We start from the raw sequence: 27388 nt of genomic DNA on the forward strand, positions 1-27388 counted from the left end.
TACTACTAATAGTAACACACGTGTTACACTTCTTAACTTTTTCATTTCTCAAGTCTCTCTAATCCATGGAGGTTCAATTCCACTCACATTCGATATGTTTCTACAGCACTGCTGAAAACTAGGGAAGTTCATCCGTTTTTACCCATTAGTATTTATCTTACGGCAAACACTGGAGTAAACGCATAGAATAAGAATTAACACACAGACTATTGTAACACGGTCCCGTTAACGAGTAGTCCGACACGTGCACGAAAAGCGCATGCGCGAAACTCAATAGCAGCTGTTGGCCACAAAGCGGCGCTCTAGCGCCTTTAACGTCGGTATGTATTTTTTCTGCCCTGATGTTTCACTTTCATTCTCGACCCTGAGAGCCCAGATCCTAATATGAATAACAGGCTAATAAAATTACATTTTGTCGTAGTTATTATTATTATTATTATTATTATTATTATTATTATTATTATTATTGTTGTGTTGTTGTTGCGGTTGCTCATCCTGATGCGGCCAGCAGGGGGTGCTCAAACCCTCCCTTTCCATCTGCCTACTCTGACCTGTGCTCAGTGACAGTTTCCTGTTATGGGGGATCGGGGGGTTGGACCGCCGGTTGAGCCGTGAGCTTGTGGCGCGTGAGTGAGTGAGTGAGCGAGCGAGTATGTGTGCGTGCGGGGGGGGGAGCGCAGGTTTCCTCCAGGATGTGCTGAGAGGGAGGAGGCGTTCGTGACACAGCAGCCCGGAAGGGGCCAGACCCACGGCGAGCTCACCCACGGTCGGAGGACAGACCCGCGCGGAGGTCCCGGCGGTGCAGGGCCTCGCGGGGGGGGGAGATCACGGGTGTAGTGTTTGAAGTCCACGTCATCGACATCGACAGTGTGTGTATAACGGTGCGGGGAGAGTGCGGCCAGTGGCTGCGTGTTAGTTGGGTTGGGTTGGGTTGGGTTGGGTGGGTTGGGTTATATTTGTGTGTTTTCTTCATTGCGCGTGTGTTTCGCCCGCTGCTCTGACCCGAATGGAATCGTTTCCTCCGTGATCCCCGCGCGGCCGGCGGCACTTTGAAGTTTGATACTTTTCTTCTTCGATACTTTGTTTCTCCGTTCATCATTTGTTACTTTGTTTCTCCTTCCTTGCGTCTCTTCGGAAACTTTAGTTTGCGGGAAGAGCACAGAGATGATGAGCGGAAAGGCGAGGAGCGCCGTGCGGGACGGCGGAGGGGACAGAGGAGCAGAGGACAGCAGGAGGGCGGACGGTAGGGTGGACAGTAGAGTGGACAGTAGAGTGGACGGCGGGGGGGACCGCGCCCCGGCCCCGGCCCCGGGCGCAGAACCGCGCTCCTCCGTCTCCGACCTCACCCGCATGTGGCTCCAGTTCGCGCGCACGTTCGCCGTCATCTTCCCAATTTACCTGCTGGGCTACTTCGCGTTCAGCTTCAGCTGGGTGCTCATCGGACTCGCCGTCTTCTTCTGGTGGAGGAGGAATAAAGGAACGAAGAGGAGTAGATGGAGCAGAGCCTTCGACTTCCTGGACCAGGAGGAGGAGGCGAGCGGCCAGGGAGCTCTTCAGCCATACGAGCTGCCCCCATGGGTAAGGTTGGCATGTTCTTCATCATCATCATGAACAACAACATCGCACTCAATCATCATCCCATCCGCACAGAGAGTTTGGACATCGCTTCTCGGCCTTTTGGCTAAGATCAGTGTAGAGAGTTTATTCTCCAGCATGAGCTCGTTCGTCCTCCCGAAGAGATGTGACTAGGGCAGGACGGTGGAGGTTGTCCTGTCCTGTCCCACCAAAGTCATCTTCGCTCTGATTTCCACCGTCAGACCTTCCAGCCTCTACAACAGGGCAAAGTCCAGATGAAATTCAAATAATTTCCTTGTGTTTCCTCTCAGAGAGGAGCAAAGTTCCAGCACGCAATATATACGCTGTTTATTCGTACATTATTTTCCGGACGCAAATCCAGTTACGATACAACATGAGGTGTTGCGCATAACTGCTGTTACCACTGAAGTGGCTTGAGGTCATGGAGGCAGGAGAATTAGGCCTTATTGTTATTACTTACTGTTAATTTAAAAATGCACATGTAAAGTGAGTTCTGTCCCATTTTTGAAGCACTTTCTATACGTGGGGTAAATCTGCTGTGCCGTTAGGACCTTCTCGAGAACGTCTCTCTCATTGTTATTCTTCCTTTATTTCGGTGTGGTTTCCGTTGTGCCAGAGGTGGTTAGAAGAGTCAGAAGTAGCTCATTACGTTTGGAACTTCCAAGCCGTACCGCACGTCCCTTTCCTCTGGAAACAAATGGTTTTGATTGATAATGTGAGATGTATGCGACTCGCCGCTCATGCACTCTGGCGTTGAAACGTTGCAGGCAGACGGAAACTTGTACAGGATGAGTCTGTTTGAGGAGGAGGGAGTGGACACCAGCTTTAATAGCATCCACACCACCCGCATGCATCGTGTGGCCTTCTCCCTCTCGTAATTACACGTCTCGCACTAGTCGACTTGGGTCTGTCTGTTTCAGACAAAACCAGATTGAGGCTGAAAAACAGAATCAGAAGTCCAGCAGTCGCTGTCATTCTGTCGTCGATACCTACGTTGGTGCCGTTTCCGGCGAGCACGTCGGGAACCCGCTCCATGCCTCCTTGGGGCACGTCATAGCCTGTGGCTGAGCAGCTGTCTTGGGAAAGCCTTGTGGGCTGTAGCTGTTCTTGACCACGCCCTTGCACCGCAGGGCCCGTGTTTTAAATTAGCCCTCAGGGGACATGCCAGTCAGACCGGCGCTGTTATTTTAAGCCCAAAATCCACAACAGTGTTCCGTAACTGGAGTAAGAAGGACGTTTGGCCTGTGTGGTGCGGCCACTTTGCCTGCATTGAACGCTGAGAACGTGCACGCACGCACACGCACGCACAAAGGTTGTACACAGCGCACCACTTTCAGATTTAATGTGTAATAAAGGAAAAGATAAACACGAGCGGTGAGAAACAGATTTAACAACAATAAGACGCTGCGGAAACTCCAGAAGGTGCAGTAGCGACGGAAACTACAGTCTTAAAAATTTTCGTTTTTGGCCCCGCGTCCGTCCAGCCCTTTTTCGGAAAGTGACTTGGCTGCACCTTCTTCTCGATTGTCGCTCCTTAGTTCAGTGCCGAAGTGTTCTTCCGCGCTGATCGTGTCTTATCCCGCGTGGGCCTGCGTGACTAACCGCTCTATTCTGGCTTCAGGTGTCGGCTCTCTCGGCTGTTTGTTTTTGTGGAGCTCCCGCGCTCGGTGAGATTGTGCGTGAGATTAAATCTGCGTATCGCTGGGTGTGGATGCACCGTGTGCCGCCCGCTGTGTGTTTCTTTGTTCCCTCCTTGCTTCTCCTTCACAAAGGACAAGGAGGAGAACCAAGGTCGGCGCTGCAGGCGGACCGCTCCCTGTGCCTCTAGTCCCTCTACGGTGTGCTGCTGGGACGTGTGTCGTGGGCGAGTCGGTGACTCTAAGTTGCACTTTACGTGTAGGAGCGAATTGGTGAGTGTGTGCAAATGCCCTGCAGCAGACTGTGCCTCCCATCCAGGGTGCACCCAACCTCGCACCCAACCTCACACCCTAGGCTTCCAGGATAGACTCTGGGCCATCATGACCCTTCACTGGACAAGCGGTTATTGATAAAGGATGGATGAGTTTGCCTCGCTGAGTGTTTTGCATGGACGTGGGCGGCACCCAGAGTCCAGGCGGCGGGGACGGTGACGTTAAGGACGAGCTGTCGGGCATCTTTCGTCACCGTCAGCTGAAAAGCAATCGAGTGATGTGTCTCTCCATTTATGCAAAGGATCTCCTGCTCAGGTCCCCAGGGTTGCCACATGTGTTGGTTTTCCTGCAGACTCAGTCTGTTCCCTTCTTGAAATCATTAGTTTAATATACACTGCTCACAACCTGCATGGGTTCCTGCTCCAGCTCTGGGCACGAGAGGAGCTTTTTAATGGAGCACGTTAAATAAATGGCATGTCCCAGAAGTTGAGCTGTGCCTGGTTAATACATCTATAAGGAATAACTGGTATCCCAGTGGTATCTAACTGGTATCCACATCCTCTGTGGACCAGCTGAGTATAATTTTGAAAAAATGCTCCTTTGTATGTAAATAACAAGATGAAATCTGTTGTGTGTGTGCGTGGGGTGGGGGGTAGTTGTCTTTGAGGAAGAAGTCTGTTTATCAAACTTGGGTGTGTCCGTTGCTGGTGAAACAAACAATCACAGCTTCAGAAGCACAACTTGGCGTAAGCAAAAGTGTGTCAGCGACACACGAAGAGCTTTAGACACGGACACAGGATTATCGACACACAGCTTCTTGTTGTTGGTTCACATCCCTCAAGTTGCTGCCTATAGAAGTGACATTCAGACAGCAAATACATAGATCATCGTAACAGATGCTGTTGGACTCATGCATGTAGCTGTCAGGAGATAAGAGGAGATGGGTTTGAGACCCTTCTTGAGCACTCTGAGGGATTCAGCAGCTCTGAGGGACAGGGGGAGCTCATTCCACCACATCATGGCCAAAACCGCTCCCTGCAAACTGTTGTGAGTGGGACAGCCAAGCGGTCAGAGGTGGAAGAGCACGGCACTCCTTCTGGGGTGTAGGGAGTGGTCCGTTCCCATAGGTATCGAGGTGCAGACCCTTCCTGTAGACCATAAAGTGAATAACTGAACGAATGAACACGCTGAACTTAATACGGGTAGCTAGTCGTCCTGCCGGCCTGGCGACGCCGAGCCACGAGCAGAACCCCGGCGCGGCGCTGGTCGGCGGGTGCGGCCGTGCCGTCCCCGCAGGAGGAACGTGCAGTGCGGTAACGTGAGCTGTTTGTCGCGGAAGCGCTAACCACAAACTTTACGCGCTTCGTGTACCGATGGAACGTTATCAGGCGCGTAGGGGGCGATACGCTTCTCGCAGGCCATTCATCTCCGTGCTCGTTTGCCTCTCGGCTGCGTTCGCTTCTCGTTACCTAACCGCCCCACCGAAGCGCCCGGTCCAGTACAGTAGGGGCGCCTGCGTGTTCCTGCCGGGCAGAGCGGTGTCGCTCAGGGTCACGTGTCGCTTCGCTCTCGCCTCACCGCCACGCTGCGCGATTGTGAAAGTGGACCGGAGGTGAGCTATGTTCCCGCCTGAAAATCTCACTGTAGGGCAGGAGGCAGCACAACGGTTAAGGGGAAAAAGTGAGATGTTCATGTTGCCGTCGGTGCTTCGGAAAGGAAAATAAATAATTAACGCCCTTCATCCGCGGACGGCGTTTTGTCGTCTCGTTCTGCTCTGCTGGCTGTCGCTGACTGGGGATGCCGTAGCGTCACCGGGAGGTCCGCGGCCAGGGGTGCAGCCCGAGGATCAGCCGCCACTCGTGGCTCAGACCTGCCGTCAGCGGGAGGTGCTGATGACGCCCCGGCAGTTGGCAACACGTTAAAGACCAGACGTTTATGACGCTGCACTTTGTGCACGAATTGAGACGCTTGACATTTTCACCAATATTGTATGTTTTTTTTTTTCCCCCGAATCGAGGAGCCATGATCAGGAAATAACTTGCCGGTGAGTCACGGGCTGGCGGGAGTCCCGTGCGGAACGGCGGTGCGGCGAACGGAGCCGCTCCTAAAATGGAAGAAAGGAAAACGTACCGAAGAGCCGCGGAAGAGTGCGTGCGAACAGGGAGCTTTAAATTTACATCTTCGTTGATCTGGTTCGCATCATTGGCTTGCTGCACGAAGCTGCTTAACACTCATTTACGCATTTATGCAGCGGGGTGATTTTACTGCATCGATTCAAGCTAAGTATCTTGTTCAAGGATGCCACGGCAGATGGTGGGAGTCGAACCCAAGTTCTCCTGATGGCAAGGCGACCGCTCTGCCACTCTCTGCCCCTTCAGCATAGATAATCGCTTCCTTGTGCTGTGGGTGAGCGGGGGCGGAATGGGAGGAGGCCCAGCCCTCACGCCTGGGTGGACACACACTTTGGAGGGTACACGCCCTCGCGCTCCGCAAAGAGGACACCACCTGTGTAACTGATCAGTAAGAGCGATGAGCTTTAAAGGCGGAGCTCGGGAATTTGAGGAGCCCAAACGGCCATTTATTCAAGTGATAGGAGAGGAAGGGTTTGACTTTCCTCCAGACGCCCGGACCCTCGGTCGGGATGCCGACTGCCCCCGATGCCGAGCGCCTTCAGCTCCGATTTGCTGAGACGCATTCATATGTGAGCGTGTGTTTGCGGTCAGTCTGTCGGAAACTCCCGGTGTGATTATGGTGTTTCAGTAGAGCCGGTAAAGGGGAAGAAGCTTTAAGAGGCTCGTAGGGGTGTGGGGGGGGGCGATGAGTGGGACAACTGCCTGCGCAATGTGCGCCAACATCTATTTAATCATCATACTGTGTGGTAAATGCTCACTGACATACAGTGAGGGAAATGTGCTTGGTGTGAAACTGAAGGTGCTCTGTGTGTGTGTGTGTGTGTGTGTGTGTGTGTGGAGGAAGGTTTGATGTAATTGGGGAGTTTTTTTTTTTTCCCCATTCAGTCTGCATTGATCACGAAGCAGGTTATTTGCTACACCTTCAGTAAAGACTGCACTGTTATGTCCAGGAGCAGGGTACTTTACCCCAAAAGGCTCCAATGAAGGCACCAGTGAAGCCTCCAGTTTATTGTGTGTTGGGCACCGGGAAATGTTGTGTGTGGTGCTTTTTTTTTCTTTTTTTTTTTTTTTCTTTTTCTAATTGCGCCCCTCTCGTACCCAGTGTTTGTTCTGCACTCCTGTTGAAGGGGAAATAACGTTTCCTGACGTTGGCAGGGAAACCTGTGAGCTCAGCACCGTTTCCCCCCCTCGGGCTCCGTAAGGTGCTGTGTGTGAAGAACTCCTCCAGCCTCCGATGGACGCAGTGACCCCCCCCCCCCCCATCTGACTGACACGTCATCTGTCCTTTGAGCCCCCCCCCAATTGACTACCCCCGCACACCGCCTAGTTGACACTTGTCCTGTCCGTTGTACACACCCACCATGTGATTGATATGTCACCAGTTCATTGTTCCCACCCATTGTGCGATTGACAGGTGCCCCGCCCACTCCACGACCGTTTGCTAGAGGCTGTCTCCATGGGATGAAAACCTTCAGTGTTGTTACGATGTTTTTTACATCATGGCAGCCCATCTCCCCTCGGGCACCGGGTGTGTGCTGCTCTCTAGTCTCCATCGCCGCAGCGTGAACCTGCGGTGGATCTGGCCCTAGCGTCCATCCCTCGCACTCGTAGGGCCGGAGGAGCGCTCGTACGTCCAACGCTCTGTCCCCCGTTGCGCTGAGAGGCTGAAGCGCCTCCTGTGCGTGTGTAATGGACGGGACGCCATTGTTCGCACCATTGAGTCACGGATGATAACGTGCGCAAACCCATCTGTGCCCTCCGTCGGTTTCCCACCGAGGACGTCACGCAAGCAGCTGTTGAGCTGAACCTCAGCCTTGTTTCCCTCCCTGCTTTCAGGTCCATTTTCCAGATGTGGAGAGAGTGGAGTGGCTCAATAAGGTGAGTCCCGCTGCAGAGTCTTCGCCTCTTCCCTGGTTTGCACCTTTCTGCCAGTTGTGTCTGAGCTCCTGTCCCCTCCCCCCATTGCCCTGTTCCACATTTCGGTGACTTTCGCCAAACTTGTGTGATATAAATAGGCTCCTATCTGGAGCTCACAACCCCCCCCCATCCCTGGCTGGTCCTCATTTTGAGATGTAGCACATAGAAAGGACACAAGGTGTCTACGGTTTGAGCTCACAGTCATCAGTCCCTAAAAGGGCTGCAAACCTCAGGTTTAGGAATTATTATTATTATTATTATTGGCTGACACTTTTATTCAAAGTCATTTGCGGTATTTGACCCTTTTCTACAGCTACTTTTTTACTGCAGTCATTCATGGCTTGTTCCTTTACGAAGTTACCAGAGCAGCAGTGCAGAGTGGGTCTTGAACTAGCAAACGTCAGGTTCAAGCCCATGCCCTTAATCACCGTGCCCTGTGCTGTCCACGTGTGTTTAATGTAGTTCTGTCGAATAATGAAACGGTCTTCAAAATAACGCTCTTTCACATGAAAAGTGCTGGTGCGGGGGTTCTGCAGCTGGTCCGAGTGAGTCCTCGGACCCAGGACTCCGGAGTGACGCCCACCCCTCTCCTGTACCTCTGCAGACGGTCAAGCAGATGTGGCCGTACATCTGCCAGTTTGTGGAGAAGCTCTTCCGCGAGACCATCGAGCCAGCGGTGAAGGGGGCCAGCCCCCACCTCAGCACCTTCTGCTTCACCAAGATTGACCTGGGGGACAAGGTGAGTGCGGTGGGTGGGGCGGCGGGGTGGAGAAGCAGCGGAGAACCCCAGCGCCGTGGCACTCGCCGGGTGCTGGTGCAGGGGTTCAGCAGCTGACGTTCGTGTCCGCGGCGGTGAATGTGAACATTAATGATGATCGCGCAAAGCAGACGAGCAAGGAGCCCTTGCGGGACGGGCGGTTCGGCCTTCCCTCACCGTGTCCGTCCCCGCAGCCTATCCGAGTCAACGGGGTGAAGGTGTACGGCGAGAACGTGGACAAGCGGCAGATCATCATGGACCTGCAGATAAGGTGACGCTTCCCCACCGAGGCCTCCTGCTGCGGTCTCGCCGGCGACTTCATCTCTCACCGCCTCTTCTTCTCCCTCTGTCCCTCCAGCTTTGTGGGGAATACGGAGATCGACGTCGACATCAAGCGCTACTACTGCAGAGCGGGCATCAAGAGCATTCAGGTGAGCGCCACTTGACCGCATCCTCTCCGACCAATGGGAAGATCACGCCTGGGAGAGGAGTGCCGTCGAGGTCCCTTCGTACCCCTGCAAGGCCGCCGCGGTTAAAAGTACGCACGCGTGCTCTGGGCATCGCGAAACTCTGTTTCAAGTACGCTTTGGACGGAGATCGAATGGATCCCATTTACTCGACTTCCCACAAAAACATTTTGGGCCGGATACTCGCGCCCTTGTTTTTGGCTAATTAGACTAATGGCACGGATCAGAGCAGCGCCGTCGTTCTCTGTAGCGGCGTCTGCCGTGTTGGAAGGAACATTTGGTATTTGGACATGAAAGCGAAACGAAGGAGCCGAGAGGAGCTTCTCGGTCTGGGAGCTTCCAGGGACACGTTTTAGAGGGATATTTTCCAAATATTTCCAAATATGGAAGATGTTTCAGAAGAATGTTTGATGTTGGACTCTTTTGTTGCCATTAACTGATGTTGAGTCTCTACTCTTGTTGACCGCGTACGCTGCGTTCTTCCAGAAGGTTCTGCCGTCCGCCGCTCTCCTTAGTCTCGGAAGTCTGTTGTCATTGTGATTTACTCTGCCCGTTCGGTTGCTGCTTGTCCTCCTTCTCTTTTTTTCCTTCAGCTTCTCTCGTTATCAGCACCTTCTTGAGACAATCCAATCTTCTCGTGACGTGTCCAAAGTACGACGACCACAGTCCCATCATCTCTGCCTCCACTGAGAGTTCCAGTGTGATGTAGTTAATCTATTTGTTTTCCTGACCATTTATAGTCCCTAAAAATGTCCCCCAGCACCACAGTTGGAGTCAAAGTTTTGCCTGTCCTGCTCCTTCGCTGTCCACATTTCGCATCTATGCACAGTTATTGACGTTGTCATCGATGGAACGATCCTGGTCTTCATTTTCTTCGGCCTGTTGGCGCCTTTTTGGGTCTTTCAGAGATCTGTTTTTGGCCGGAGAGCGGAGAAGAAAACGAGGTCCAGCTCGTGAAGACATCAGCGTGACGTGTCGGGAAGATGCGTTGTCCCCGTTGAGAGCTGCTCTGCTCCGCAGAGGTCCTTTTAAAGTCATCTGCCGAAGAGGCTTTCCGAAGCGCTCTCTTTTCCCTGCCCTCGTAAAAGTCCTTGGACATGGTTCACCCCCGGCTTTAGTTCCAACCCCCCCCCACCCCTCCAGCCCGTGTGGTGAAAGCAGGGCTTGTTGACCCCTTGGCCCACAGCTAACGTCAAGATGCATAACCGTCACCCCGTCGGTCCACGCTTGTCCTTCACGGGAATTTACTGCCCTGTTCAGCTGCCTGAAAATGGTCCACGCTTGGGGTTGGACTCAAGCGCGCTTCAGGGCGTCGCACTTTCCCTCGAGACTGTCGCACTTTTGCGTTCAGCGGAACCGTTCTTCTCGTAGCAGTCTGGAGGTCACCACGGCCGAAACCTCTGTCTTCTACGCTCGTTCCGTGTCTTTGGTGCCGTGACCCGGTTCTGTTGTTGATTAAAGCATTGTAGTAAAACAAAAGGGTGGAGAGATTTGCTCAGGTCACTTGGGTCTCACTCTGTGTGCACGCGTGTGTGTGTTTTGCAGCTCCATGGGGTTCTTCGGGTCATCATGGAGCCTCTGCTGGGGGACATGCCGCTGGTGGGAGCCCTGGCCCTCTTCTTCTTGAAGAAACCGGTACGTTGTGCTCTTTGTTCCCGCAGCCAGTTGGCGTCTGCTGGTCTCTCTTGCCTGTAGGACACCAGTACGCGATGATCTCTCTTCTCTAGAAGAGCTCTGAGGGTTCTCTACAGAACCTCCGTTCTGGCTCCGTTGTGGTGGAACGATCTCCCCCCGTCACTCAGAACTGCTGAAACTCTACCCAAATTTGAAAAGAGTCTGAAAACTCACCTCTTCCAGACTCACTTCACCCACAATCTCTAAAGTTTACGTAAGGTGTAAATGTTGGTGCGCTAGAACGTTAAGATCATGCCCAGATAAACCTTTACGCCGCTACTCCTGTAACGTAACGTAAATGTTTATATATCTACGTGTGTGTGTATATACACATCACAAAAAATGATCGCTAGGATGGTGATTAGGAACCGTGGATATTCCGAAAGTTTTATGCAACTAATCGTGTGATGAACATTGGTTCATATGGTGGAAATAACTTTACTTAATCGCACATCTGCAACTACGTCTTTTTATCCTAATGTAATGAACACGTTTTCTATGAGATGTACGTCGCTTTGGAGAAAAGCGTCCGCTAAATGACTACAATCACGTGCCGCTTAACGACCGACCGCATATACGACCGCGGTCCTATAAGATTATAATGGAACGGAAACTTATCGACTAGCGACGTCGTAGCACGACGTGTTATTCGCGTGTTCGTGGTGCTGCTGCTGTAAACCTACTGCTCTACCAGTTGTATAAAAGTATTGCACGTACAATTATGTAAAGTACATAATGGTTGATAATGATAATAAACACCTATGTTACTAGTTTATGTATTTACTATACCGATTTACTATACTGTACTTTTTATTGTTATTTTAGCGCATACTTTCTAATTATAAAAAAGTTTACTGTAAAACACTATGCTGTGTTACGCCGGCAGCAGCGTCGTAAACCTTGTGTTTACCGCGTCTCTTGCATCGAGGCTATAACATCTCGGTTTGTATACTCTAAGTACGCTCTATGATGTTTACGCGACGACGGAATCGCCTAACGACATTTTTCGGAACGTATCCCCGTTGTTATCCGACCCGTGTCTGTACCCGTAAATGTAAACCTCTTCCTTCTACTGGCCTTGGAGAACTGCCATGGACCATTGCGGTGCTGTTTGTTCTGGTTCAAGGAACAAAGAACCGTCCTGATCGGTATCACTGAAGCGGGACTATTCCCCAAACGGGATGCGATCAAAGGCACTGGTTCTGGTTTGCTTATTGGTTTGCCAACCCCCCCTCCTCCCCAGCAAGGAACGACCGTTTGGCCGCTGGTCCAACCTTCCTGTTTGTCAACATGCGCCAATTTTGACCTGATAAGAGGCCCTCGTTGGGACCAACCGATACTGTAATTGGTGGGAAAGGGCCCGGCCCAGCATCTGCTTATGGAAAATCCCGGAACGGGAGGGAATGGGGCCAACCTGCACGAATCTGTGCGATCGACAGCTGTGTCGGTCCAATCCGGAGCCCCAGGGGGCGGGCCTCCTTAATGTGACCGCCTCTGAGCGGGTTGCAGAGGAAAGGCTCGGAAACGATGTTCATTTTTATGACTCTGACTGGTCCAGAGAGGTGAGGGCAGGCAGCGGAGCGCCAGTGATTGCGGATGTTGCGTCCAGCACGTTTCCTCCGGTCAACGTGACCACATGTCCATCTCCTTCCCTGCTCTCCGGTCTACAGCTCACTAAGTCACGGGAATCTTTTTCCAGCATCTTGCACAGGACCACAGGAATAGATTTATTTTTTCTGTAGCTTGTGTGTGTAAAAAAATCACACCGTACGTATGCAAAAATACTCTGTCCTCCTACAAGGCAGGTGGTGTCCTGCGTCTGTTAGCAGACAGAACGGCGCGCGCTCAGAAAACAAACGCCCACACTCTGTGTTGTACATGGGGGGGTGCAAACCATCTCTGCCTCCCTCCCAAAGCCCCGGTCATACATAGGTGAAGCTGTTCCGTGAGGGTCGAGCTCATGCCGGGGTTAGAGCCTCCATCTAAACGCGGCGCCGTCCACATTTTAATATGCGTCTGTGGGCGGAGCCAGGGAGACCAGGACAGATGAGAGCTCCGCCTTTATTTCACTGTTTCCCTCCGACGGTCCTTTGACGCGATTGTTGACATAAAACGCGGTGTTAATGGCCGTCCGGGAGGCAGGGCCGCGACCGTCTCATCGGCGCGGCAGAGCGGACGGTCCTTTTTGACCTGCTGCCGGGGTGGAGCGTGGCCTCGGCACGCCGAGGGTGGACGGCCGCGAACAGTAGGGGGAGCAGTTGTTAAGGAGCCAGAGCTTGTGTTGCCAGGCCAAGCGCTGCGAGGGCTCTGCTGTTGGGTCTATGAGGGGTGTGCAGCCATGCCGCGTTAGGAAATATCCAGAGTTAGGAAATTACAAAGTGTGTGAGCTGCTATGGATGAACCCCTTTTTGACTGGGGGGGGGGGGGTCCTGATCACAGAGGACCCCCCTCTCATCCCGCAGGCTCATCCCTTATCTCCCAAGTGCTGCTCTGGTCCTTGGAGATTAACGACCGCTCTCAAAGGTAACCCCCGGCAACGGGTTCCATCCCCGGCGTGACCCATGCACGGGGTTTCTCACGCAGCCTCTGCTGGAGCTTGTTTGTTTGGGTACCGTGGTAACCGCCAAATTACACCCCCTTCCCAGCACACTTTTCTGTCCATATATGGTCACACGAACCGAACTGTGGTCTCGATCTCCTGGTGGTGACTGTTTTGGACATTGCCGCGAATAACGGGCAGGTCTCGAACAGCTGACTGAGCTCAAGTCCGCACCTGAGAAGCCTCGTAGGCCCCAGCTCTCCGTTGCGGTCCGAGCCGTGTTTGGACCGCGGTACCGCTCCCCTTGTCCGTCATCTGGATTTATTAGAGGAGGGAATACAGAACTGCAGTTTAAAGGTTGCGAGTTTAAATTCTGATGAGTCTTCCAGTCGTTTCGTTTGCAGAACTCGTGTTCTCCACACTGACTCATATCAGGACAGCGTGAGTTACTGTGCTGTGGGGCTGTGTGTCGCTGTGAAGCTGGTTAGCAGGGTGATGTTACCTCCAGGCAGGCGAGGGGCACCGACACCCTTCCCGCAGTCCTACTCGAGGTCCGTGTTCCCGGGGCTCTTCGCTCGGCCCCCTCTTTGTCGTCGACCGAAGGGTCGGAACTCGGGTGTCCTTCGCTGCCCGTCGCTTTCATTCGTGCTGCTTAAGAGATTGCGGTCGCCGCTGCGGCCGCCTCATGGAAACGCCCACGGTGCCCGATGCCCTGAATTCTCGCTGAGCGTGTTGGCGTCCCTTCGCGCTGCGCCGCTGCCAGGCACGGTGTGAAACGGCTGAACCGGCCTACAGATTGTTTGTGTTCTTATTTTTCTACATTTCCACCACCAGGAATGAGAACCTGAAGCGGCACAGTAAGGATTATGTTCTTTTCTCAAGGAGACTGGAGTCAAATGCATCCTGGGACTCGACCCCATAACCTACTGGCGATAAGAGGACTATACCTGCTCTACCTTACTCTTTACTATATTTGTTTATCCAACTCTTATTTCCGAGGTGACTTACACTAGTATTGCCGTTTATACAGCAGGGTAATTTTTATTGTTTCAGTAAAGGGTAAGTACCTTGATCGAGGGTATTACAGCAGTAATTTGAACCAAGAACCTTCCCAATTCGAGGTGAATGCGCTGGGCGCCATGCCACATGCTTTGCCTCCATGTTTTTGGCAGAAACCTTGTGTCCCAATACTTCGGTGCGCAGTCATGGATCTGTCATGTGACACAAACTCAAATCCCGTGGTCCATGAGTGCAGCAACAGACATGCGCGCGCACACAGACAGGCAGGCAAACTGTAACACATTCCTCTGCTTCATCCATTGGGTTGTGGTGGTTCTTTTCCTATTCTGCAGAAACAGTCGTGTTTGAACTGTCCTAGTTTGAGGGTTTTTTTTTTTTTTTTAAATGAAAGTGATGGGAGGAGCTGCCGGAAGTGATGTCCATCTGAAGACGGGTTGCGCAGAGCATTGCTACGCAGCTTCTTGTGATGAGGAAGCGTGATCGGCGATGCTACTTCCTGCGAGAGCAGCGCTCGCGCACACCACACACACGCCACCTTGTGCCGCCTTGGGTGCGTTTTTCCCTGTTGACCGATTTGACCTGCTGCTCCACACGTGGACAGCAGGTGGCGCGGTCATTAGAGCCGCTGCATTCAAAGCTCACGGCTTCCGATCCTGCTTCCTGCCGCGATACCCTTGATCAAGATATTTACCCTGAACTGTTACGGTAAAAACGACCTAAGCGTATAAAAGTAAACCCATTGTGTTTGATGAATAACGGTTATTAATAATAAATGCTTGTATGAAGCTGTTTCTTGGTTGATGGACGCTGTCCTCTCGCACGAAAACTCGCTCTGTTCGCAGCATCCCAAACGGGTATTTGTTTACCTGGGAAACGCATCAGTTCTCATATTTCACCCTCAATGCATATGTTGAATTATGATCCTTATCGTTTGTTGATTTTTGTCTGTGTTTAGCTGTTGGACATCAACTGGACCGGGCTGACCAACATGCTTGATATTCCTGGATTGAAGTGAGTAGCAGAGGAGCTGTTATACCTTTACGACGCCGCCCCACCCCCCGCTGTGCGTGCACGCAGATCCCAGGATGCGGTGTAGTTCAAGCCTCCGGCGTCCAGCCACCGAACGCGCCGTAGTCCCCTTTTTCGACGCGTCGATTTTTCAGTCGACGTGGCCGTGCCCTCGTATGCAAATTTGGGTGGAGAAGGTGTATCTTTCTGTGAATTTTGTTAAACATCTGAGATCAGATGTGAGAAGGGGTGCTTTTCACCAGGGTGGTACCTTCCTTTATGCACAAACCACTTCCTTTTTACAGCCAGGGGTGCGGTGCAGTGCTGTTGCCTTCTCTGCTCATCTGTAGCACTTACCCTGGGGTGGCGTGGGAGGGGGGGTGGGGGGGGGTCAAGGTTTAAGGGTCACTGGCCTAAGGGGCGTGTGCTTGAAGTCTTTGCTGTTCCCTGGTTTCTTCCACCCCCCCCCCCCCCCCCCCCCCAAAGCTCTCTCCTGCCCCCTGCTGGTGGCACCTTGAGAGCTCTGGTCTTCTCCGCATAAATGCATTATTGTCCATAATCATACATAGTCCTGGTCCTTATGTTTTTTATATTGTTATATGGATTTTGTCTTAGATTTCTTAAATTTCTGTTTATTTCCACAGCTGATAGACTTTTTTTTTTTTTTTTTTTTTTTTTCACCCCTTTTTTTTCCCCTCCCCCTCTCTTCAAACCCTGCCGAAGCTGTCAGTTGGTGGGGAGCAGATGGGGGGGTTAAAAATAAGCGTCACTGTGTGGAACTGTCCTGGACAGCTGACTGTTTGGTGGTGACTGCTGGCCTCCTGTGACCCCTGACCCTTCTGGGGAAGGGGCGGGGTGTGTGCAATGCTGGTGGTTTCTCAGCAGACAAGCTCTGCCAGCTGAGAGGGGGGGCAACAGGGGTTCGAGGGGAGGGTGCGTTTGCGTGTCCCAGAATGTTGAGGACGGTCTAGACCTCAGGTTCCGTTGGACACACCCCCCTCACTTGAAGCCTCAGTATGCTGCCATAGGCACCTTCCACACTCATGCACAAACACAGCCGTGTGCTGCCACCATATCATTCATTTTCATGGTTTTACCTTCTTCTTCAGCGGTCTGTGTGACAACCTCATCCAGGACATCATCTGCAACAACCTGGTCCTTCCCAACCGCATCACGGTGCCCTTGGTGGGCGAGAGCCAGTTGGAGAAGCTGCGCTTCCCTATGCCCAAGGTGGGCTTCCCACCCACAGCCGGCCCTTCGTCGTCACTCCACCTGCTGGCCACACCCGCACACGCGTCCTTGATTGTCTTTGACCGTGAAAGCGACGGATCCGCGACCCCTTTAACCTCACGCAAAACCTGACTGTGACCCCTCACCACCCCCAGGGTGTTCTGAGGATCCACTTCTTGGAAGCGCAGGACCTCGTCGGGAAGGACAAGTTTCTGCGGGGGCTCATCAAGGGGAAGTCGGACCCCTACGGCGTCATCCAGATTGGCAACCAGCTCTTCCAGAGCAAGACCATCAAAGAGACGGTGCACCCCAAGTGGAACGAGGTCTACGAGGTGGGGGTTGATGGGGGGCTGTGGCTTGAGAATGGGGGGGACTGTTGCCTTCTGCCTTGGCTGACGTGAGCGTTCCCCTCAGGCCTTGGTGTACGAGCACTCGGGACAGCACCTGGAGATCGAGCTCTTTGACGAGGACCCTGATAAAGACGACTTCCTGGGAAGGTAAATGGGCGGAGCCGGTCAGGTGTCACATGTGTTCAGTGTGCATTGACGATTAAAAATGCCCCCAGCCCTGTGTACTCTCCTGTGCACCTGTCTGCCTTTATAAACCAGATATTTACATTTACTAAATGTTTTTCTAAAGCGACTTCCAATGAAGTCTATGTAGTGTTAACAGCCCACATACCTTATTCACCAAGGTGACTTACACTGCTAGATACACTACTTACAATGGGTCACTCATCCATACATCAGTGGAACACACACACACACACACACACACACACACACACACACACACTGTGGGTGAACCTGAACAGCATATCTTTGGACTGTGGGAGGAAACCAGAGCACCCGGAGGAAACCCACACAGACACGGGGAGAACATGCAAACTCCACACAGACTGAGCGGGGATTGAACCCACATCCTCTCGCACCACCCAGGCACTGTGAGACAGCAGCGCTACTCGCTGTGCCACCGTGCTGCCTTATATATAAAGATCTATAGCGTTTTAAAGTGAGCGAATCATGACTCCTTCCTCTTTCTGTCCGCTCGTGCGATTGGCCGCAGCCTGATGATTGACATGGCTGAGCTCTACAAGGAGCAGCTGGTCGATGAGGTGAGACCGTTTCCCTCCTCGGAAAAATGAGGGCTTTTGCAAACGTTTCCGCTTGGTTATTAGTGTGCGGTAGCAGCGCGCTCCCCAGTGCCCCCTGCTGGTCGCATGCCTCAGGGTGCGCAGCACTGACCTGTGACTCCTCGCTCCCGTTGCAGTGGTTTGTTCTCGATGAGGTCTCCAGTGGGAAGCTCCACCTCAAGCTGGAGTGGCTCTCCCTCCTGTCAACGCCCGAGAAGCTCGATCAGGTGAGCTCCGCCTCCCTTCACCCGGAGGGGTGGGTACGGGCGCGCGGACATCGCGGCTCCGGAACGAGGACTCGGCACCCGGGTGCTTCGTGATGCGTCGCGCCGTGGCTCGCGTTGCGTCACGTTGCGAAACAGGCACGTGGCAGTAGTTTGTACCGGTGGAAAGTGTCACATGGCCGCCGTGGGTCCTGCGGTTGCTGCTATTTGAGAAGGCGCTCGTTGGCAGCTTCCTGTCGCGTGTCAGGTGGCAGTCGGGCCTCTGACGGCCACCCTCGACATGACAAGCGGGAAAAAAAGAACCCGCCTGCAGAATGTGCTCTGGGACGTGACCTGCTGTCCACCCCCACCTGCAGGCGCTGGCGAGCATCAAGGCGGACAGAGGCCACGCCAACGACGGCCTGTCCTCGGCGCTGCTGCTCGTGTACCTGGACTCGGCCCGCAACCTGCCCGTGAGTACCGGGCCGCCCTCGGGACCCGCCCCTTCCTCCGGCGCCTGCAAGTGCCCGGCCTCATGAGGCGGTGCATTTCATCTCGGCGTAAGGCCCGAGAAGTCCGCATCGGTAATGGTTGCGGCTTCCCATGTGTGAAATAATCCCGTTGGACCTGCGTTGCTGTTCGCAAAGCTGCATCAGACCGACTCAGTTTAACTCATTAGACGGGTTCCTCGTTCTACGAGCGGTCAGATGAACAATTTTCAGAGATGGATACAGACGTGTTTGTTTTTATTTGCGTTTTCTTCATTTAAGTATTTTCGGAAAGTTTTGCGGCAAGGTCGGATTAACCCGTATTTACCGTGCGAGCCGACAGATGGCGGTAAAGAGCGCTCGGCCAGAATCGTTGGAGGACCGCCTTAATTCGACTCGCTCCCACGGTGTTTACAGCGCAGTCGGTTTACAGTCGGGTGTTCCCGAGCGTTGGCGATCAACAGCAAGATGAAGGATGTTACACGGGTTTATGAACGGTATGGTTTATGCAATCTGCCGCCGTCGATCAGCACTCGGCTAGAGAATGTATTTCGTACATTCGTTTTAAGTGTTAATGTAGAAACAAAACATTTTACCAAGTGTTTCAATGTATTTATAGTTATATCTGACATTTGTACGTAGCCGTGCCGGTGAATAAGCGCAGGAACGTCTGAAATACTAACCGTTTGTTGATTGTGACTTGGTGGTGAAATGGACTTTGGAGTTACAGCCAAAACAAGTTACGAACAGACTTCTTGTCCCAGTTGCGTTTGTAAGGTGAGGAGCCGGCGGACACGTTTTTGTGTGCAACCCTTCGCTTCAGAGGCGTTTAATAAGCATTTGATGACTTTGGAAAGCTTCGCTCTGGGTTGGAATTCCATCTTGCGCAACAGGATGGGCGAGACTCGCTCGCTGCTTCATGCGAGAGGAAACCCAGACCGATGTGCTTGTCACCGGTACACGTTCGCTCGCGCTGGCGATCCCCCTCGGCGTGACACCGGAGCACGTTCTGGCCACGGACACGCTAGTGACGCGCAAACCTGCACCTCGCGTTTAACTAACGCTCGTCGTTACAAAGCAGCGGGACGTGTCTGTAAAGGTACGGGAAGGTAATTCGCCATGGGTACCCGGGTCCGCTGGAGAAGGAGATTGGACACGTCGCCGTCTTCAGGAGAGGGACTGTGGCGTGCGGCTAACACTAAACACTCTAACCCTAACCCATCGTTAGATCTGCTGGGTCCTCTGTGCCTCATCACTTTGTGTCAGTGATCCCATCCATATCCCTTGCACACCAGTCCACCACTATGACCTCTGACCTCCACTGAGCTCCTGACTCCTCCTCTGACACCTGGCTTTGACACCTGACCTAGGACTGAGTGTGTGTGCGTGCGTGCGTGCGTGCATGTGTGTGTGTGTGAGAGAGTGAGTGAGTATACTGCCCGCCTGTGGTGCCTGGCACTCTTCAGCCTTCCAGTCCCATGATTCTCTGCTCTCTTCTCTCCGTTTCCTTCCTTTCAAGAGCGTCTTCGAGGGGAGCTTTGGGAGCGGGTACTTAAAGGAGAGGAGAGCATCGGGCCTTGTCTTTTGTGAGAACACTACCTCACTCTATAGAACGTTCTTTGTGAGTCCCCCCCTGCAATTTTGTCTTCTAGCGTTAGCTACGGTGTGATCGGGTGTTGCCATGGCAACCGAACCCACAGAGACGCATGCAAAAATGCCTTGTCTGCACGGTTGAACTGCTAAACTCACTGACCCACTGGTGACGCTCTCGGGCGTGGTGTCTAATGACGTCTGAGTGGTTCTGCAGTAAGTGGAATCTGTGTGTAAAACCTGTTAATGAATGAAAAATGTGGAAGTTAAAAAGTTGAGATAGTTAAGGCCTTGTAGGAGCCTTCTCTAGACCGCATCATTCCCATTCCTCCCTCTCATTGGCTGCCTTCTCCGGCCCCGTGCTGCTCTCAGCCAATCACGTACATCTCCTGGGCCCCAAGCCGCATCTCATTCCCCATGTAACTGGGTTCTGCGTGGCCCCTGTTGCATGATGGGTAATGTCTACTTGGCCACCTGAGCTCCGCTCGCCCTCTCAGCAGTTGCACTCGTAACTCAAAAGGAAATGGTCACCTTTGTCTGTGCTGATCTTCCTGTCACAACAGACATGCTGCTGCCATGTGGCTGCTTTTACCATGGTAGATGTCAAAAAGGCAGTAAATTGAGTCCTGGAAGCTCCAAACCCTCTCTGATCCCCCCCCCGGGCGGCTCTTCTTCATTCTCACCTCCAGAAACACTCCAATCGTGCTGCTTTCTCATTGGTGGACTGGTCATCATTTGTAATTTTATGCTAATTTTGTAATGTGAACTTTTCATGTTGTACCTGTTGGTGGTGGTCAGTTCTAACCGTGTCTTTGTGTGTTTGTCTGCCTGGCTGTGGGGAATGCTCGGTGTTGCGCCGTGACCTAACCGCGCTCATGGCCGCATGCCCCAATAACCCCTGCGTGTCGCCGCTCTCTCCTGCCCAAAAGCGCAATCCATTAGCGTTCAACTCCCACGGGCTGAAGAGAGCCTCCATGAATAAGGCGCTCAAGGTAAAGTACCGGAACACACACCCACACACAGGGTTTACCCTTACTAAGACACGCACGCGCATGCACACACCTCTTTGCCTATCCTTGTAGGGGTTTTGTTCACAGTACCCGCTGTATCTCAGCGAGTGACTCCAAACTCCTCCAACAGGAACATTTATTCGTTTACCTCCAGGGTGACGTTCACCATGGCGTTTGTGCACTAAGCTACTCGCACTAATTTACACGTTTTTACAGTAAGGTCATTTTACAGTGTGAGTTCAGGGTAAGCATCTTGGTCAAGGGTACAACAGCACAAGTGGGCTTCGAACCCAGGACCTTCTGATTGCAAAGCACTGGCCCTTCCCACTATGCCACCTGCTGCCCTACAAATAAAAAATTTTTGAAAAATCACGTATTTCTTTTTGGCGGATCTCACTTCTGCTATTCAGGAGTCGCCACTTCCCCGAAGCAGGTAAAAACAGTTACTCCTGCTGACGTTTCCTCACCGCCGCCACGGCCTCTTGTCCAGACCTCAGGATGGTGGCTTCGCCGGCTTGTTCGCCTGTGGTTTATTAACAAAACCTCATCAGACACCGACCAGCCCTGGTGTTTGTCGAATGAAGTGCTGAATCCACGAATGAGTGAATGAGTCTGCCTTCTGAGCCCCTTGTCTGAGTCCAGCAATTCGAGTCCAGACAGTTCCCCGCCCCGGTCCAGTTTTACCTGGATTTAGATGCGTGATGTCAATATTTAGCTTATTCCCAGCACCCAAACACATTCGGTGTGTGTGATGTCCCCCCCATGTGGTGTCTGCCACCTCTCAGACAGCTGTTATGAGTCACAGTGCACTCATCTGACCCGCGAGGCCGGATAACGGGGTTCTCGACGGCTCCACCCACGATCCAGAGGAGCACTACGACACGCGTCATCCCTAATGTCGTATGTCATAAATATATTGATATCTATATATAGGTCTATATATCCCATCAATATATTTACATTATTGTCATGAGCTGTGCGGTAAGGTGTCAGTAATCTCTCTGAAAAGATGAGTCCAGTATTACTGAGAGTAATTTACATTTAATGTAGAGGTCATTGTATCAGCTGATCTTCACATTCATCTAAGTTCATCAGTTCTCTCTAAGGATGGGGGACATCAGTGTGAACTTAGCAACTGAAGGGCAGATAGATGGATGAATGGATAGAAGGATTAACTGATGGTTTTGTATTGATGAATGAATGGATTGGTATTAATGGATAGATGGATAAATAGATGGATTGAAGGAGAAGCTGATTGGCGGATGGATGGATGGTTGGAGAAATTTATACATTCATAGATGAATAAATGGGTAGCTGGATGGACAGATACATGGATGCATAAGTGGACATAGTGATGGGTGGATGGATAGATTTAACAGATGTATAAATGCATAGATACATGAATGAATAAATGATAGGTAGAGAAACAGTGATGAGTGGATTGAAAAATTATTGACCCCAAAGGTAATGACACGACCACGGTGCAGAATGTTCTCTAACAAATGTGTGACTGTTGCATTTCCAAAGGAGACTGTCCACAGCGGACGTGCGGTTACTGTTACACACTGCCGGAGGTTTCCTCCTTCACCTTGTCTCTCTCTGCCTCGCAGTCCGGCAAGAAGGTGAGCAGCGACCCCAATCCCTTTGTCCAGTTCACTGTGGGCCACAGGAGCTTTGAAAGCAAGGTGGGCAGGCGCTGGCCCTCGATGCGCGAAGTGTGTTGGAACAGTCGACGCGTGTGTGTTGTGGACGCTGACCTTCCGTCTCCCCGCTCCAGATCCGACACAAGACCAACGAGCCCGTCTGGGAAGAGGCTTTCACCTTCCTCATCCACAACCCCAAGTGCCAAGAGCTGGAGGTGGAGGTATTTACGTGTGTCTGGCTGTGCGTGCGTGCGTGCGTGCGTGCGTATGTGATTGTACATGCAGTCCAGCCTGCCTCGTCTTCCTCCAGGTGAAAGACGAGAAGCACGCGTGTTCCCTGGGAACGCTGTCCATCCCGCTGAGCAACCTGCTGGAGGCCGAGGACATGACTCTGAGCCAGCGCTTCCCGCTGAGCAACTCGGCTCCTGAGAGCTGCCTGAAGATGAAGGTGGTCCTGAAGGTGAGGAAGAACCTCTTGGTGTTGGGTGGGAACGGGGTGCTATACAGTCTCATTAACTGGTGCTTAATTCATGTGCGTATGTGCTGTATGCTCTGACACTGGCTTCTCATCTTGTGAACACAGTTTGGACTGGAAGTTTGTTCATAACTTGTTTTGTTCACAACTCTAAATCCATTTTTACCAATAAGAAAAAAATCAAAAAAACATTGTCTCACCTCAATTTATTTGTTGCTTAGGTTCTGAAGAAACCTTGAATATAACCAATTGCTAAAAATAGACAGCTTATTTGAAAATTTAATACGTCAAATAAAATTTAAAACGAATGAAAATAGAAATATGTACACAATTTATTCACAAATTCCTGTTTAGCGTTGATTAACCGATTTGTCCCATTAATATGTGCAATATTCCCAATGATGATATTGTTCACCAACTCTTGGAAGCACCAGGCACAAGCTGTAAACTCAGTGGAAGTGAGCTGATTTACAGCAGTAACACACTGCTATTCTGTTTGAGTACTCTTTACTGCCATTTATTGGCTCAGAGGGTAAATGTGGGTGTCATTCACCCTGCTACAGATAATTTATATAAGTGGCTCTTTACAACGGTCTCCTTCCAAAGGTGCTGTGTCTGGAGAAGCTCAGCTCGTCAGAGGAGCCGTCCTCCGTCCAGGTGAGGAAGGCCGGCATGAGCGTGAACTCCAGCAGAGACACCCCCAGCACCCCCAAACCCAACCCTCCCCCGGCTGCCTCCACATCCACTCCTGTGGCCCCTTCCACCCCGGGCCCCGTCGAAGCCCCGGGCAGTCCCACGGCGCTGGCTGACGTGGGCCGCAGCACCTCGAGCCTGGCTGTGTCGGGCTCCCAGCAACAGCTGGCCGCTAAGGAACCCACGCCCAGCATCGCTTCGGACATCTCGAACCCCTTCGCCACGCAGGAGCTCCAGCAGAGGCTGCGGCAGCTGCAGAAGTGAGGACAGGCGACTCCTTTGCCGGAATTTGCCCCCCGTCACAGAGATGCCATCGTGGCGAAAATTGGCTCACGTTCTCCTGTCCCTTTGCAGCGGCTCTGCCCCCAGCAGCTTCCCCCTGGGCGAGATCCAGCTGACAGTGCGACACAGCTCCCAGAGGAACAAACTCATCGTGGTGGTGCACTCCTGCAGGTGAGTCCCTGCCCTCAGGACCGCCCGCTTGTGCTGACAGTCCCCTCCCCGGCACCGCCTACTCTCTTGAGTCTCGTCTTCAGGTACCACCCACTCATGCCTCTTTACCTTGCACTGCCCCCTTAAATGAGTCCCCTCCCTTGGCTCCGCCCACTCTGTCTCCTCCCTTAGCACCGCGTGCGCCAATGAGACTCCTCACTGTCAATTTCCACCCACTCAGTGAGTTCCCTCCCCTGGCACCACCCACTTAAGTTAATCCCCTCCCCCTGGCACAGCCCGGCCCCTCAAGTCTCCTCGGGTATCGCCCGCTCGAGTTGCGTGTTCGTCCCTGGTACCTCCCACTCCTACCCCAAGCCTGCTTTCCTGGTGCTGCCCGCTGTTTGTATCGCTCTGCCCCTTTTCATCCGCCGTGACTCCACCCCCAGGAATCTCATCGCGTTCACGGACAGCGGCTCGGACCCCTACGTGCGTCTCTACTTGCTACCCGACAAGAGGCGTTCCGGCCGGCGGAAGACTCATACCATGAAGAAGACGCTGAACCCGGTTTATGACCAGACGTGAGTCCCGCTCCCTCCAGTTATTGGCCTCTCTCTCCTGGTCATAGCATTCTCCAGAAAGCAATGGGCACTGACCGTAAGCGCTTGTCCACGCCTTTGTCGCAGGTTCGAATTCAGCGTCTCGCTGGCCGAGCTGCACAGGAGGACTTTGGACGTGGCCGTGAAGAATGGGGGCGGCCTGCTGTCCAAGCACAAAGGGCTTCTGGGAAAGGTGTGGCCGCCGCTCTCGCCCCCCCTAGCGGTGGAGGTTTTCTCTCGTGTTGGCATCCATCCAAAGCTTTGTTGAAGCTAAAACCCAGCCTGTTGTCCAGGTGCTGGTGGACCTAACGACCGAAGACGTCTCTAAAGGGTGGACGCAGTGGTGAGGGTCCTCTCGAGAAGGCCGTCGTCCTGCCTGCGATGCGTGTTCCTCGCAGAGTCGCGCACTACTCTTGCTCATGTGTGTAAAGTACGAGTACTGCTGTGTCCCCCTTGCAGGTATGACCTCACTGAAGACGGGGCGAGAAGAGCGCGGGACAGCTAGAGGGCCCATCGGAGAATGCGGCAGAGCGCACACGAGCGCGCACGAGCGTAACCCCGTTTCCACACAGCACGCCGAGTGTTTTCTTTTACGTTTCCGACCAACGGATCTTCTTTTATGCAAACTGCTCGCGATCTCCTAATACTGTAAAAATGTCACTTCCCGTGCACTTATTTCCATTTGCATGGCCAAAATGACTTTCTTTGCATTTGGGTCGCGAACATGGGAACACCGCGATGGTGACCGGGAAACCAGTGACACCTCTCCGAGTAGCGAAGGAGCGTCAGCCAACCAAAGAGCCGAACGCGCCATTTACTCGCCCACGTGGGCCGAACCTCGCTTGTGTCTGTACGTTTCCGTCACGTTTGTTTTATGTTTTAAGTACTTGGTCACATGGTGATTTCCAAATTATGATTTTTTTTTTTTTTTTTTTAAATTTTTGTGCACAACAGTGGACCTGTCACACTGGGTTGACAGTTGCTGATTTTCTATAAAGAAAAGAAAAAAAATGTATTTTCTGCAGTAACATCGGCCTTTCTTGTATTTTACTCAAACTTTATTTGATCCTGTTGATTTTTGTATGTGCGTCTTCACATGCCTCCCTGATTTGCATGCAGATTACTGGGGGCGGAGCCTTGCTTAGTGTTAATAGTCTGGGACACTGGGTGGAAGTGTTAACGGTTCCCACACTGATATGAGCCCAGGCCCGAGACGATGCCCTGCAATCTCCTCGGTGAGCGGAATCGGGCGCTTTCTCGCTTGCGAATGGTCGATCATAAGCAATCTGTCACTGTCAAAAGTGCATAAATGTCGTTCTTCTCCCTGAGACAAAAAGGGGGAAGACGGCGGTGTGCGTCAGCTGTCCAGCCAGCGATTCCTTCCTTCCATCGCGCGCCTTTTCGCCTTCCCCATGTAATTTATTTATCTTGTGCCTTAAATCACACTATTCAACTATGTAAACATATAAATGCTTTTAAAGTTTCCATATTTGAGAATGTCTCCTAAGAGCTTTTAAATAATAAAGAGCTATTGTTGTACTAGCGCTCTGGTCTGCGTTCCTCATTCAGGGCGTCCCGTCACCTCTTCGTGGAGCCGCAGGTTGGGTACCATGCTCTAAGGTACAACAGCGCATCCTCCGTTTACGTGACGCGTGAACGGTGAATATTTCACATGATGCGAGAGGAGTCGTTCTTGCTGGACGCGTGGATGTCCTCTGAACCTTTCTAGTCGGATCCTGAAACGGGGGGGGGGGGGGGGGAGTTACAGGAACAGTATGGAAAGGTTGCCATGGGAACAGGAGACAGAGGCACCCTTTTGCTGCACCGTACATTTAAATGCTCAAAAATAACATTTCCCCCCCCTCCCTGATTTGGAACTTTATGGCACCTCTTTGTCGATGTAGGAGATGTAGAAATGCAACTTGGCGGCAGGATGTGAGTTAATTTCCTGTCCAGATTACCGGTTTGTTGTAGTTGGGGAGCCGAATACCAACAGCTACATCTTACTGTCAATAAAATATTACTGTGGATATGCATTATAATATGCATACAGATGTTTAAAAGGAGACTTCAGGAAGGGAATAAGCTGTTTTTGTGTCTTGTTCAGTCCTCGTTTCCTATGACGTCCCAGATGGGGCAGCTTGCAACATGTGAATAAATAGATGTAAATTAATATGAAAAATTGTTTTCAAAGTAAAACAGCGGCTAAACGGTATTGATATCAAACCGAGTGACTCATAAGACCAGAGATTTACAATTCAACACCAAAATAACGGGAAGGTAACAGGCGCCTCTGGCAGTTTGTCGGTGTCACCTGTTCGTATCTGTGCGCCAACGGTCCTCTTGTGCCGCAGCGCAATGGCGCCATCGTGTGGCCGCTTCTCTCATTGCGCTGTCGGGCTCTGGAGGGTCATGTGTTTTGGCGAAGGGCCGTTTCCTGCTCACGTGGGCACAGTTGGCCATGTGGTGGGAGACCAAGGTGTGGAAACGGAGGAGTGGTCGTGAGGCTCTGTGGCAACCCGTTCGAAGGGTGCGGAACGAAAATAAAATTAGTCGATACGAGTTGATACAGCTGATACAGAACGTTGCTGCACGAGTTGTTTGACCTGCCAGAGGGTTCCCACGTATCTCCCCTCCATCTCTCTGCACTCGCTTCCTGTAGCCGCCCGGATCAAATTCAGCACTCTGATCATGGCCTACGAAACCATCAACGACGCTGCTCCCAGATATCTACAAGACCCGATCATCCACCGCACCCCAACCAGACTGCTACGCTCCTCCTCCTCTGTCCGCTCAGTGGTCCCACGAGCAAAAGGCCCAAAATCAAAAGCACAAACATTTTTGGTTCTGCCTCCGATGTGGTGAAATGACCTCCC

The 27388-nt window shown here is 52.2% G+C and overlaps 1 protein-coding gene across 2 annotated transcripts; it reads left to right on the plus strand.

Annotated features, from left to right (window-relative positions):
- Window positions 1–644: 644 nt before the first annotated feature.
- Window positions 645–26035, plus strand: LOC108937713 (extended synaptotagmin-2-like). 2 transcript variants are annotated; one of them, XM_029253385.1, is made up of 24 exons: window positions 645–869; window positions 1145–1578; window positions 7475–7516; window positions 8160–8294; window positions 8507–8583; window positions 8671–8743; window positions 10325–10414; window positions 14968–15023; window positions 16130–16250; window positions 16406–16582; window positions 16665–16747; window positions 17316–17364; window positions 17520–17609; window positions 17963–18058; window positions 20593–20655; window positions 22284–22358; window positions 22451–22537; window positions 22627–22776; window positions 23398–23744; window positions 23839–23937; window positions 24363–24494; window positions 24600–24705; window positions 24806–24855; window positions 24972–26035. In XM_029253385.1, the coding sequence occupies exons 2-24, from the start codon at window positions 1165–1167 to the stop codon at window positions 25015–25017; spliced, it is 2658 nt and encodes an 885-aa protein (XP_029109218.1). In that variant the 5' UTR covers window positions 645–869; window positions 1145–1164; the 3' UTR covers window positions 25018–26035. The 2 variants fall into 2 exon arrangements, with proteins under 2 accessions (XP_029109218.1, XP_029109219.1); XM_029253386.1 differs by lacking the exons at window positions 645–869; window positions 20593–20655 and having other exon boundaries at window positions 951–1578.
- The last annotated feature ends 1353 nt before the right edge of the window (window positions 26036–27388 follow it).

Source organism: Scleropages formosus, chromosome 7 (genome assembly GCF_900964775.1).
Source record: "Scleropages formosus chromosome 7, fSclFor1.1, whole genome shotgun sequence".
NCBI lineage: Eukaryota > Metazoa > Chordata > Actinopteri > Osteoglossiformes > Osteoglossidae > Scleropages > Scleropages formosus.

Coding starts and splice junctions, on each gene's coding strand:
- LOC108937713 (XM_029253385.1), top strand. CDS start 1,165: ATGATGAGCGGAAAGGCGAGGAGCGCCGTGCGGGACGGCGGAGGGGAC. Junction 7,517..8,159: donor GAGTGGAGTGGCTCAATAAG/GTGAGTCCCGCT, acceptor GTACCTCTGCAG/ACGGTCAAGCAGATGTGGCC. Junction 16,748..17,315: donor AAAGACGACTTCCTGGGAAG/GTAAATGGGCGG, acceptor GATTGGCCGCAG/CCTGATGATTGACATGGCTG.